The 14,427-nt window shown below is 42.7% G+C and overlaps 2 protein-coding genes across 2 annotated transcripts in view; one reads left to right on the top strand and one right to left on the bottom strand.

The window, feature by feature from the left end:
* Positions 1–4,308, bottom strand: part of ehhadh (enoyl-CoA, hydratase/3-hydroxyacyl CoA dehydrogenase) — a 36,690-nt gene extending 32,382 nt beyond the window's left edge. The window contains exons 1-3 of the mRNA XM_061880092.1: positions 3,952–4,308; positions 2,031–2,134; positions 1,721–1,890 (exon numbers count right to left, since the gene is read on the bottom strand). Coding sequence (XP_061736076.1) covers positions 1,721–1,890; positions 2,031–2,134; positions 3,952–4,028 — 351 coding nt within the window. The 5' untranslated portion in view covers positions 4,029–4,308. The remainder of the gene's footprint in view (positions 1–1,720; positions 1,891–2,030; positions 2,135–3,951) is intronic.
* Positions 4,309–4,347: 39 nt separating this feature from the next.
* The window catches only part of tmem41aa (transmembrane protein 41aa), a 10,519-nt gene continuing 439 nt past the window's right edge, over positions 4,348–14,427 (top strand). Inside the window, exons 1-5 of the mRNA XM_061880093.1 lie at positions 4,348–4,585; positions 8,640–8,790; positions 8,908–9,069; positions 9,148–9,286; positions 14,053–14,427. The exon at positions 14,053–14,427 is cut by the window's right edge and continues 439 nt beyond it. Coding sequence (XP_061736077.1) covers positions 4,425–4,585; positions 8,640–8,790; positions 8,908–9,069; positions 9,148–9,286; positions 14,053–14,255 — 816 coding nt within the window. The 5' untranslated portion in view covers positions 4,348–4,424 and the 3' untranslated portion in view covers positions 14,256–14,427. The remainder of the gene's footprint in view (positions 4,586–8,639; positions 8,791–8,907; positions 9,070–9,147; positions 9,287–14,052) is intronic.

Genomic DNA, 14,427 nt, shown 5'->3' with positions numbered 1-14,427 from the left:
ATCAAAAAACTAGTCAACAACAAAAGGACGGCGTGGCGCAGTGGGAGAGTGGCCGTGCGCAACCCGAGGGTCCCTGGTTCAAATCCCACCTAGTACCAACCTCGTCACGTCCGTTGTGTCCTGAGCAAGACACTTCACCCTTGCTCCTGATGGGTGCTGGTTGGCGCCTTGCATGGCAGCTCCCTCCATCAGTGTGTGAATGTGTGTGTGAATGGGTAAATGTGGAAGTAGTGTCAAAGCGCTTTGAGTACCTTGAAGGTAGAAAAGCGCTATACAAGTACAACCCATTTATCATTTATTTATTTATAGTTTAAAAAGTCACCTGCTGGAGAATGAAGAGTGCTTACTCCGCATGTCAACATCTCCATTCGGCGCCACACCATCCAAATGCCGAGGCAAACATTTCCAGATCAACACCGTATCAAAAAAATAGTCAACAACAAAAGGAGAAAATGTCCGCAGGAACCTACCACATAGCGAAGGACGAACACTATTTGATTTTCTATTATGCAGCTCATTCGGGCTCCAGTACTCTGGAATGCCCTCCCGGTAACAGTTGGAGATGCTACCTCAGTAGAAGCATTTAAGTCTCACCTTAAAACTCATCTGTATACTCTAGCCTTTAAATAGACCTCCTTTTTAGACCAGTTGATCTGCCGCTTCTTTTCTTTCTCCTATGTCCCCCCCCCCCTTGTGGAGGGGGTCCGGTCCGATGACCATGGATGAAGTACTAGCTGTCCAGAGTCGAGACCCAGGATGGACCGCTCGTCGGGACCCATGATGGACCGCTCGCCTGTGTATCGGTTGGAGACATCTCTACGCTGCTGATCCGCTTGAGATGGTTTCCTGTGGACGGGACTCTCGCTGCTGTCTTGGATCCGCTTTGAACTGAACTCTCGCGGCTGTGTTGGATCCATTATGGATTGAACTTTCACAGTATCATGTTAGACCCGCTCGACATCCATTGCTTTCGGTCCCCTAGAGGAGGGGGGGTTGCCCACATCTGAGGTCCTCTCCAAGGTTTCTCATAGTCAGCATTGTCACTGGCGTCCCACTGGATGTGAATTCTCCCTGCCCACTGGGTGTGAGTTTTCCTTGCCCTTTTGTGGGTTCTTCCGAGCATGTTGTAGTCGTAATGATTTGTGCAGTCCTTTGAGACATTTGTGATTTGGGGCTATATAAATAAACATTGATTGATTTTTATTTGACACTTATTGAAATATCTTGTGTGACATCATGCACAAAAGTGCACTTTATTTGTTTTAAACTATTGTCGTGGCGTTCTGTACAAAAAAATGCAGTTTAATTTAGTGTTGTTTTGACATGTCATCTTAATGACATCATGCACAAAAAGTGCACTAATAGCTTGTTTTAAAATGTCTCTGACAATCTTGCACTTTCTGTTTTGGAAATGACATGAATGTTTGTGCCATTGCTTAATAACTGTTAAATTAATACACTTTTAGTTGTGATTTCCCTCTCTGCATGAAAGTTTAAAAGTAGCATATATTAACACAGTATGAAGAAGAATGTTTGAATGTAGACACATAGAATCATCATACTGCTGTGATTATATGTGTCAAGTGTTCATTCAAGGCTAAGGCAAAATATGGAGATATATACCGTGTATCGCGATATGGCCTAAAAATATCGAGATATTTTTTAAAAAAAAGCCATATCGCCCAGCCCTGAGACTTTGGTGGAGACACATTTAACTAACCTTGGTGTGTGCTATTCGATAGTGACAGCCAAGCGCCAACTCCAGGCCTCCGCCCAGAGCGATCCCCTCTATGGCCGCAACCACCGGCTTGTCTGCAGCTTCTATGGCATGGATCATTGGCACCAGCGGAGGCCCATGCATGGGCTTCCCAAATTCCCTGATATCTGCTCCTGGTATTTAAAATATATATAAACAGGGTCTCTGCATGTTAACGAAACACCAATATTGTCATGAATTGGCTGCATCAAGATTGTCATATAGTCTTTTTTTCATTTAAATAGTGACTCAACATGTGATAGACATCACGTACCCCCACAGAAGATTCCATTCTGACCACATATGACAATAGACTTGACCTTAGGGTCACCGAGGGCCCTCTTCACCGTGTCCACAATGCCTTGGCGTACTGCAGCGCTGCACAACACACATGCACATTTTATTTTGATGTGATTAAGTTTTTACAGTCTGTAAGAAAGAAAACTTGAGTAAACATATGCAGGAAGTTTGCAACATACCTGGATCAGTGAAGACAATTAAGTAAATTAGTACAAACCCCGTTTCCATATGAGTTGGGAAATTGTGTTAGATGTAAATATAAACAGAATACAATGATTTGCAAATCATTTCCAACCCATATTCAGTTGAATATGCTACAAAGACAACATATTTGATGTTCAAACTCATAAACTCTTTTTTTTGTGTGCAAATAATTAACTTAAAATTTCATGGCTGCAACACGTGCCAAAGTAGTTGGGAAAGGGCATGTTCACCACTGTGTTACATCACCTTTTCTTTTAAAAACACTCAATAAACGTTTGGGAACTGAGGAAACTAAATGTTGAAGCTTTCCAATTCTTGTTTTATGTAGAGCTTCAGTCATTCAACAGTCCGGGGTCTCCGCTGTCGGATTTTACACTTCATAATGCGCCACACATTTTCCATGGGAGACAGGTCTGGACTGCAGGTGGGCCAGGAAAGTAAGCGCACTCTTTTTTTTACGAAGCCATGCTGTTGTAACAGGTGCTGAATGTGGCTTGGCATTGTCTTGCTGAAATAAGCAGGGGCGTCCATGAAAAAGACGACGCTGAGATGACAGCATATGTTGTTCCAAAACCTGTATGTACCTTTCAGCGTTAATGGGGCCTTCACAGATGTGTAAGTTACCCATGCCTTGGGCACTAATGCACCCCCATACCATCACAGATGCTGGCTTTTGTACTTTGCGTCGATGTAGAATATTTCCAAAAACAATTTGAAATGTGGACTCGTCAGACCACAGAACACTTTTCCACTTTGCATCAGCCCATCTTGGATGATATCGGGCCCAGAGAAGCCGGCGGCGTTTTTGGATGTTGTTGATAAATGGCTTTCGCTTTGCATAGTAGAGCTTTAACTTGCACTTACAGATGTAGCGACGAACTGTATTTAGTGACAGTGGTTTTCTGAAGTGTTCCTCAGCCCATGTGGTGATATCCTTTAGAGATTGATGTCGGTGTTTGATACAGTGCCGTCCGAGGGATCGAAGGTCACGGTCATTCAATGTTGGTTTCCGGCCATGCTGCTTACGTGGAGTGATTTCTCCAGAATCTCTGAACCTTTTGATGATATTATGGAGCGTAGATTTTGAAATCCCTAAATTTCTTGCAATTGCACTTTGAGAAACGTTGTTCTTAAACTGTTTGACTATTTGCTCACACAGTTGTGGACAAAGGGGTGTACCTCGCCCCATCCTTTCTTGTGAAAGACTGAGCATTTTTTTGGGAAGCTGTTTTTATACCCAATCACGGCACCCACCTGTTCCCAATTAGCCTGCACACCTGTGGGATGTTCCAAATAAGTGTTTGAAGAGCCTTCCTCAACTTTATCAGTATGTATTGCCACCTTTCCCAACTTCTTTGTCACGTGTTGCTGGCATCAAATTCTAAAGTTAATGATTATTTGCACACACAAACAAATGTTGATCAGTTTGAACATCAAATATGTTGTCTTTGTAGCATATTTAACTGAATATGGGTTGAAAATGATTTGCAAATTAACTTCACTATTTTTAACACTGTGATTACCAGTGGAATTATTCATGACTTATAGTATTAAGCAATGTCAGCTAAGATGTATCTGAGAGCCAGATGCAGTCATCAAAAAAGCCACATCTGGCTTTAGAGACATAGGTTAACACTGCAATCCTCAGATAAAAAGCCACCCTGTTCAAAACGGAATAGTTCTTAACTCACCTTAGTGCATTTACAGGAGGATTTTGAAGCGTAATCAAGCCAACCGCAGCTCCAGAAATATGCGAATAGTTAGCCATCTTTTCTCGCGCAGTGAACTTTGAACTTTGAGTGTAGCGACTTCAACTTTTGCACACTTTGTTGCCATGACGTCATCACAATTACTTCGCTCATTTTACTGCTGTTCAACTATTAGCGCTGTAGCGACCCTATCTGTTTTGGAGTGGGAATTTTTTTTTTTTTTTGGTATCTCGTTAAAATTCTTCGCTAAATACTTTAAAATTACATTTTTTTCCCCCATTAAATTCTCACCGACGTTTGGACTTTGGAGGTCAAACCCTGTCGAAAAGTGACTCAGTCACACGAATGAAAACACAGAAACCGCCATGTCGGAAATGACGTCACGGTGGCACGTTTTTATTCGTTTCCGGTGTTAGCTGTCTTTTTTTAAAAACAAAACAAAAACGAGCAAGAATATGCGCTCACTCGTCGGACTTCTAGCTGTGGTTATAACTGCCACTTTATACCTTTATTTGTTGTCTCTGTATTTGCCTCCAGCACCGCCCAGACCTGCACGGACGCCGACCGAACATGTCGAGTCCAAAGTGGCCGCTGGGAGGACCGAGGAGACCAGCAGGTTGGAAGCCATGCTCTTAAATGCCTACTGAAATGAGATTTTCTTATTTAAACGGGGATAGCAGGTCCATTCTATGTGTCATACTTGATCATTTCGTGATATTGCCATATTTTTGCTGAAATGATTTAGTCCGGAACATCCACGATAAAGTTTGCAACTTTTGGTCGCTAATAAAAAAGCCTTGCCTGTACCGGAAGTAGCAGACGATGTGCGCGTGACGTCACGGGTTTTGGAGCTCCTCACATCTGAACATTGTTTACAATCATGGCCACCAGCAGCGAGAGCGATTCGGACCGAGAAAGCGACGATTTCCCCATTAATTTGAGCGAGGATGAAAGATTTGTGGATAAGGATATTGATAGTGAAGGACTAGGAAAAAAAAAAAAAGACATGGGCAGTGGGAGCGATTCAATAATAATAATAATGATGGATTAGATTTATATTGCGCTTTTCTATTGTTTTATACTCAAAGTGCTCACAGAGAAGTGGGAACCCATCATTCATTCACACCTGGTGGTGGTAAGCTACATCTGCAGCCACAGCTGCCCTGGGGTAGACTGACGGAAGCGTGGCTGCCAGTTTACGCCTACGGCCCCTCCAACCACCACCAATCACCAGTGTGAGCGGCACCGGGGGCAAAGGGTGTAGTGTCCTCCTCAAGGACACAACGGCACCGACTTTGATTTCAATAGGTGGGAAGTGAACCTGCAACCCTCAAGTTTCTGGCACGGCCGCTCTACCCACTACGCCATGCCGCCTTCAGATGTTATTAGACACATTTACTAGGATAATTCTGGAAAATCCCTTATCTGCTTATTGTGTTACTAGTGTTTTAGTGAGATTATATAGTCATACCTGAAAGTCGGAGGGGTGTGGTGACCGCCAGTGTCTCTGAGGGAAGCCATGGAGGAGCCAAGAACGTTACAGCTGCAGGAAGAACGACACAAGCTCCGCTCATGTTTACGGTAACAGCCGACTTATGGTCAGTAGTAGTGGGCTTCAGTGGGTCTTTAAAGCAGGGGTGTCCAAAGTGCGGCCCGTAGCTAATCGTTTACCGGCCTGAAAAAATTGCAAAATTGATAGTAGTGCAAAAATTAAAAAACTAAAAAGTGGAATGAGGTGAAATCTAATGAGAAAAAGTGGCAATGTTGACACAAAGCTGACATGCAGGCAGTTTTTTTGTTCTTTTTGTCTTTATTTTCATTTTTTTAATTGCTCAAAAAAAAAGGACAAAAAAATCTATGTTATAATGAATTATTACTTAAAAATTATCACTTTAAAATGTTTTATGTGCAAAAAATATTGCATATGTTGTGTGGTTGCCATATAAAAACATCAAAGTTTTGACAAAAGAGCATAAAACAAACAAAATAATAGTTAAAACTTAAAACCAAAAAAAAATATCGGAAGTCGATCTTGAAATTTAAGTGTTAAAAGTTTAAAAAAAACAACTAATAGAAATGTTTCACTTTATGAGTGAGGAACCTTTCGGATCTCAAATATATTTAGTAGGATTTTATTCAACTTTTCACTGTGATTACTCAAAAATATTAAATAATTAAAATCAATGGTGTCCTGCATTATTGATCTTTGAGGGCTTTAATTGCTAAATAAAGGAACTTTCCTGAAGGAATCAATAAAGTACTATCTATCTATCTATCTAAATACTGCATATTTCAGTTTTACTATAAAAAACAAAGTTGTCTTTGACAGAAAAGGAATAAAACTTTGTTTTACTTTATATCAACCTCAAGTTGAACTGGATCGGTTTGCAGCAGAGCGTGAAGCGACTGGGATGAGAATCAGCACCTCCGAGTCTGTGAATCTCGCCTGGAAAAGGGTGGAGTGCCATCTACGGGTTGGGGAGGAGACCCTGCCCTAAGTGGAGGAGTTCAAGTACCCTGGAGTCTTGTTCACGAGTGAGGGAAGAGTGGATCGTGAGGTCGACAGGCGGATCGGTGCGGCGTCTTCAGTAATGCGGACGCTGTATCGATCCGTTGTTGTGAAAAAGGAGCTGAGCCGGAAGGCAAAGCTCTCAATTTACTGGACAAGGTCACGGGTACAAGCGGCCGAAATTAGTTTCCGCCGGGTTAGAAGCTCTGCCATCCGGGAGGAGCTCAAAGTAAAGCCACTGCTCCTCCACAATGAGAGGAGCCAGATGAGATGGTTCGGGCATCTGGTCAGGATGCCACCCGAACGCCTCCCTAGGGAGGTGTTTAGGGCACGTCTGACCAGTAGGAGGCCACGGGGAAGACCCAGGACACGTTGGGAAGAATATGTCTCCCGGCTGGCCTGGGAACGCCTCGGGAAGAGCTGGACGAAGTGGCCGGGGAGAGGATAGGCTTCCCTGCTTAGGCTGCTGCCCCCGCGACCTGACCTCGGATAAGTGGAAGAAGATGGATGGATGAACATTTTCTTAACGGTGCCTTTAGCTTCCTGTGGAAATTTTGATATTGACTAGTTAAAAAAGTTGTTTAGACATTTTTCATGCCACTTTACGACATTTTTGCACAATACAATACTCTTTTCCGCTCTTAAGGGATAACCATGTCAAATTATTAGGGATTATGTTTAAGTATACATTTGTTTTAACTTTGGCTTGTTGAAAACATAGAGGTCCTTTAAAGGCATCATCTTGTTAGAAGACGATTCTCCCGTCCAAAGGCAAAACCTAGTAACTCACTTCTAGCTGATTTTGGGAAAACAAAGGAAAACCAATCTATCTTGATGCTGTCTTACAAGGTTCTACAAAGTCATCAAAGCTGTAGTAGTTTTCTTGAGCTTTCATTTTCTTGCCGATTGAGCCATGGATTGAATCTGCTCTCATGAACGTGTGCCCTTTCTCCAGATATTTTATCACAATCTCGGGCGGGCCCCGTTCTGCGTTTGCACATTGGGCAAACACAGCGTCCAGTTTTTATTTTGACCTCCACAGTTATCTGCCCAAAAGAGTATGCGAGGGGAAGAATCGAGAACAATACATTTAATGAAGCTGCTTGCAACGTCCTGGGCCAATCTTCCAAATATCCCCTCGTGCCATAATATCACATAATCAGCTTGACCGTCGGCCCCCATTCGTGCAAATGTCTCATTAAAGACAATAAGGCGACTGACAAAGAAGCTCCGATTGGTCCCTTGAGATACTAGGTTTTTCTGTTGTATCTACGCGGTCATGCGGTAGTTGCTAGGTCCTGCCTTCCGGAACAAGTTACAATATCGCATACACTAATGTAAAGCATATCACCTAGGACACGGGTCGGGAACCTTTTTGGCTGCGAGAGCCAAGAATCCAAATATTTTAAAATGTATTTCCATAAGAGCCATAAAATATTTTTAAACACTGAACACAACTAAACGTGTGCATTTTTAAGTAAGACCAACATTTCTAGAGTATAACAGGTCTCTTATTCTTTGTAATGACATTGTTATTCTGAAGCTAACTGTGGAGGGGGCGTGGCCTGCGGGCCTGCAGCGAAGCAGCCTCGAAATTAGCGAAAGGTGCGTAGATGGCCCACCTGGGCCTTGTTATCTCATCCCCTGTCGCTCTGTTTATAAGCAGCAGCCAGGAGTAGAGACGGGGTTGGAGCTGGAGCCAGAGTGCGAGCGAGAACGAAAGAAAAAGACAATTGCTGGAAACCAACTGAGAGACTTATTGAAAAATTAAAAAAAATATTGTAACCCTGAAAAAGGCTCTCATGTCGGTGCTTGGGGGTCTGAAGAACCCCCAGGAGGGCAAGCCCTAAACTAACCCATAATAAATAAATCACTTCTTGAACAAGTGCGGTAGAAAAAGGACGGACGGATTCAAATGCATGAGCATGTTTTCTATTTTGATCGTTATTTTTAACACTTTGATTACAAGTGGAATTATTCGTTACTTATTGTGTTAAGCAGCGTCAGCTCAGATTTATCCGAGAGCCAGATGCCCAAAATAGAGTTACTGGGTTTTGTCTTCGGACGGGAGAATTGGAGTAACCAGATATGCTTTTAATTCTTCGTGCACAGGAAGTAGACGACCAAAATGACCGTTATTTCTGCTTTTATGTTTCGGTAGGTTGAAATTCCCATCTGACTTGGAGGAGCTACGAGAGCTGGCTGAGCTTCTTCAGTTTTACAAAACGGAACACACGGGATACGTGCTCTTACTCTTCTGCAGCGCTTACCTTTACAAGCAGTCCTTCGCTATCCCTGGATCCACTTTCCTGGTAATGTGAACCACGCTGTACTTTGGGTCTGTTGAAAAAACAACGTCATTTTCCCCACATAGGTGATTATGATTGATTATTAAGCACGGTACTAATTCAGACCTTTTCTCTGTTTAGAACATCTTAGCAGGGGCCATATTTGGCCTGCACGAGGGTCTGCTGCTGGCCTGTGTGCTCACCACTGTGGGTTCCACCACATGCTATCTTCTATCTCAAGCCTTTGGGAAACACTACATTGTGAACATCTTCCCCGATAAAGTCTCCATGCTCCAGAGGAAGGTCAGTCGACACGTATTCTGCCGTGTTTTCCTACCAGGCTGTCATGTTACCAGGGTCACGTTGCTCTTTCCCTGCCAGGTGGAGGACAACAAGGACTGTTTGTTCTTCTTCCTGCTCTTCTTGAGGTTCTTTCCCATGACCCCCAACTGGTTCCTGAATATGTCGGCTCCCATTGTCAACATCCCGGTGACATACTTCTTCTGCTCCGTCTTCATCGGTAAGCACAACAGTACGATCGATGACGCTATCGTAAAGGAACTCGCTACTCGGGGTGTCCCCATCTAATATTCGCATCGAATATCGGTCCATACAAGCAAAAAAAAATGAGTATCTTTCTACAACTCTTTAATTTTCTGTGAAAAAGTGATTGGAGCACATACAGTGGGGCAAAAAAGTATTTAGTCAATCCAATCCAATCCACTTTATTTAAATAGCACATTTAAACAACAATAACGTTTCCAAAGTGCTGCACAGCCATGTTAAAAACAATATTATGCTCCACCAATGACTGAATAAAACAAAAAATGAATAAAAATAAAACCAATAAAAACAATATAAGGCTTCACGGTGGCAGAGGGGTTAGTGCGTCTGCCTCACAATACGAAGTTGCTGCAGTCCTGGGTTCAAATCCAGGCTTGGGATCTTTCTGTGTGGAGTTTGCATGTTCTCCCCGTGAATGCGTGGGTTCCCTCCGGGTACTCCGGCTTCCTCCCACTTCCAAAGACATGCACCTGGGGATAGGTTGATTGGCAACACTAAATTGGTCCCTAGTGTGTGAATGTGAGTGTGAATGTTGTCTGTCTATCTGTGTTGGCCCTGCGATGAGGTGGCGACTTGTCCAGGGTGTACCCGGCCTTCCGCCCGATTGTAGCTGAGATAGGCGCCAGCGCCCCCCGCGACCCCGAAAGGGAATAAGCGGTAGAAAATGGATGGATGGAAAACAATATAAAAACAAATATGATTAAAAACTATTTTAAAGGGTAAAATCAATTAAAACAGTAAAATAAAAATCAAAGTGTATAAAAAAACACAGAGGACAACAGAGGACCACACAACTCACGTAGTGTTAAAAGCCAAAGAATAAAAGTGGGTCTTAAGACGAGACTTAAAACACTCCACTGTGGAAGCAGTTTGAACATGGAGGGGCAGAGTGTTCCAGAGCTTAGGGCCGACCACAGAGAAGGACCTGTCTCCCCTGGTCTTAAGTCTGGTCTTGGGCACCACGAGCTGGAGCTGGCTTTCGGACCTCGGAGCACGGATTGTGCAAGTTCTCCCACTTAAAATGATGACGGAGGTCTGTAATTTTCATCATAGGTACACTTCAACTGTGAGAGACAGAATGTGAAAAAAAAAATCCAGGAATTCACATTGTAGGAACTTTAAAGAATTGATTTGTAAATGATGGTGGAAAATAAGTATTTGGTCAACCATTCAAAGCTCTCACTGATGGAAGGAGGTTTTGGCTCAAAATCTCACGATACATGGTCCCATTCATTCTTTCCTTAACCCTTCTATTATGTTGGGGGTCAATTTGACCCATTTCAGTTTTTGTGTTGATCAAAGTACTGGTTATCCTTTCTTTTTCTTGCTGAAATTTGGTGACTTTCCCTCATCTAGGGTCATGAACTGGTGTGTAAAATCTGGACACTTTGTTGAGTAGTGGAATGTCTTGCAGAGTTTGCATACAAAGATGATGTTGCGGGTCATTTCGACCCAGACGCTTTAATGCGGTTAAATAGCCAAAATAAACAAGTCTCTTTGATGTACTTTTTACTTTGATGTACAATTGTTTGTATTTTGATTGCCTCTGAGACCCAGAGCCAGGTGTGTGAAGAGAGGGAACTTTCTCAAACTTGTCCTTGTCACTGTTCTCATGTCATCTCTGTGACAAACTCACCAAAAATGAGCTCCAGAAGGATGACATCTGAGGAGTCAAGGACGAGTGTGAGAAAGTTCCCTCTCTTCACACACCTGGCTCTGGGTCTCAGAGACAATCAAAATACAAACAATTGTACATCAAAGTAAAAAGTACATCAAGGAGACATGTTTATTTTTGGATCTGAACAGCTATTTACCCACATTAAAGCGCCTGGGTCAAAATGACTCGCAACATCATCTTTTTATACAAACTCTGCACAAACATTCCACGACACAACAAAGTGTCCAGATTTACACTCCAGTTCATGACCCTAGATGAGGAAAAGTCACCAGATTTCATCAAGAAAAATAAAGGATAACCAGTACTTTGATCAACACAAAAACTGAAATGGGTCAAATTGACCCTTAACATAATACAATTGGGAAAAAAAAATGTATTGTATGTCACTTTTCTAAATGTTTATATAACCTAAAATAAAATTGCTATCGGTTTAACCTGTTTTCTTGACTGTTTTGAGTGCATTTACACAGTACGGGTCAAAACGACCCGCAACATAATCAATGTCATTTTTCCAACATAATACAAGGGTTAACAAGGATCAATCGTCCTGTCCCCTTAGCAGAAAAACAGCCCCAAAGCATGATGTTTCCACCCCCATGCTTCACAGTTCTTGGGATGCAACTCAGTATTCTTCTTCCTCCAAACACGACGAGTTGAGTTTATACCAAAAAGTTCTATTTTGGTTTCATCTGACCACATGACATTCTCTCAATCCTCTGCTGTATCATCCATGTATCCATTTTGGTATAAACTCAACTTGTCGTGTTTGGAGGAAGAAGAATACTGAGTTGCATCCCAAGAACACCACACCTACTGTGTGTCACACCTGGACATGGATTGTTTTTGCTTCTTCGATGCAAAGGATGATTGGCACGAGCCAGACGAGAGTGTAAGTACACGGTTATTTATTTAAACACTAAATACAAAAATAAGCAAACTAAAGGCGCTCACGAGGAGGTACAAAACGTGGCTACAAAATACGAACAGGAAACAAAAACACTTGCGCGATGGCATGAATGAACTATGAATAAACAAAAAATACTATCAAATATATTCAATAAACAAAAAACTTGCACTGAGGCAAAAAAATACAAGGATCTTACATGGTCCAAATGGTTAACAGCGTGGCAAGGCGTGAAGGTTTGTACGCAAAAATGCAGGCATGAAGGCATAAGGCAGAAAGCAAAAATCCCAAACTGATGGACAGAAAGTAAAATCCTTAAAGGGGACCATTATCACAATTTGAAAATGGTTCAAAACAATAAAAATCAGTTCCCAGTGGCTTGTTGTATTTTTTGAAGTTTTTTTCAAAATGTTACCGGTCTCGGAATATCCCTAAATAAAGCTTTAAAGTGCCTTATTTTCGCTCTCTGCGAAGACACTGGCCATTTCCCTGTGACGTCATACAGTGCTGCCAATGTAAACAAACAATGGGAATACCACAGCAAGATATAGTGACATTAGCTCGGATTCAAACTCGGATTTCAGCGACTTAAGCGATTCAACAGATTACGCATGTATTGAAACAAATGGTTGGAGTATGAAAGTATTGAAGAAGAAACTGAAGCTATTGAGCGAATTCATAGCCATAGCATGGCCGAATAGCTGCGTTAGCATCGCCGGTAAAATGTGCGGACCAAACGATCAGGACTTTCGCATCTTTTGACACTGGAGCAACTTAAATCCGTCGATTGGTAAGTGTTTTTTTCGCATTAAATGTGGGTGGAAGGAAACGTAATATAGTTGCAAATGCATCTACAGGTTATCCATACATCTCTGTGCCATGTCTGCTTTAGCACCGCCGGTAAATAGCATGTTAGCATCGATTAGCGTAGCCTGTTAGCATCGATTAGCTGGCAGTCAACATCAACACAACTCACCTTTGTGATTTCGTTGACTATAGTTGCAAATGCATCTGCAGGTTATCCATACATCTCTGTGCCATGTCTGTCATCGCCGGTCAAATGTGGAGACAATCTGGCACATTCAATGGGGGTCTGGCGGCAGACACTTTGGCATCTTCGGGCCAGTGGTGCAACTTGAATCCTTCCGTGTTAGTGTTGTTACAACCTCCGACAACACACCGTCGAGGCATGATGTCTCCAAGGTTCCAAAAAATAGTCAAAAAAACGGAAAATAACAGAGCTGAGACCCGGTGTTTGTAATGTGAAAATGAAAATGGCGGCTGTGTTACCTCGGCGACGTCACATTCTGACGTCATCGCCTCCAGCTCGATAAACAGAAAGGCGTTTAATTCGCCAAAATTCACCCATTTAGAGTTCGGAAATCGGTTAAAAAAATAGATGGTCTTTTTTCTGCACCATCAAGGTATATATTGATGCTTACATAGGTCTGCTGATAATGTTCCACTTTAAATACTGGCTGTGGTAATTAGTAACAGGTGTGAGAGCTGAGGGACGGGGCGTGACAAGGTGGGAACTAATGAGTTATTATGCAAACAAACAAAACCAGGAAGTGCATAGCGTGACTAGAGTCCAGAAAACAAAACAAAACAAAACATGATCAAACATAAAACCAGATGAACAGGCATGACACTGTGAAGCATGGGGGTGGAAACATCATGCTTTGGGGCTGTTTTTCTGCTAAGGGGACAGGACGATTGATCCGTGTTAAGGAAAGAATGAATGGGGCCATGTATCGTGAGATTTTGAGCCAAAACCTCCTTCCATCAGTGAGAGCTCTGAATGGTTGACCAAATACTTATTTTCTACCATAATTTACAAATAAATTCTTTAAAATTCCTGGAGTTTTTTTTTCACATTCTGTCTCTCACAGTTGAAGTGTACCTATGATGAAAATTACAGACCTCTGTCATCATTTTAAGTGGGAGAACTTGCACAATCGGTGGCTGACTAAATACTTTTTTTGCCCCACTGTATATGTTGGTCACAAAAAACATTAATGAAGTTTGGTTCTTTTATGAATTTATTATGGGTCAAAATTTGTCAATATTTGGTTACATATTCCTTGGCAAGTTTCACTGCCAAGTGGTCTACTCACTTTTGTCTCCTTTCCCTTTCCAGGCCTGCTTCCCTACAACTTCATCTGCGTCCAGACGGGAGTGGTGCTGTCGGAGGTGTCGTCACTGGACGACTTGTTCTCCTGGGAACGCCTCATCCAGCTGCTGGCCATGGCCTGCATGGCCCTGCTGCCGAGCGCCCTCATCCGCCGGTACAGCCAGCGCCGCCTCAAGGCGGAGGAACAGAACGGAAAGAAGGTGCAATGATTAGCCTCTCTAAACGCCAGACCGACTTGGTGGATTGCTTGGATTCGGACTACCGCAGCCACCCGATCTTAGAGGGACGGTGACGTACGGCGGGTGTGTGGAGGAGCAATTTTACACTGTTTTAAACTTCTACCTCATGTGAGTCGACCACCGTTTGAGGCAAAAATAGAGT

This window comes from Nerophis ophidion, linkage group LG19 (assembly GCF_033978795.1).
Source record: "Nerophis ophidion isolate RoL-2023_Sa linkage group LG19, RoL_Noph_v1.0, whole genome shotgun sequence".
Taxonomy (NCBI): Eukaryota; Metazoa; Chordata; class Actinopteri; order Syngnathiformes; family Syngnathidae; genus Nerophis; species Nerophis ophidion.
Note: the sequence above shows the minus strand (reverse complement) of the source record. Positions and strands in the feature narration are given on the sequence as shown.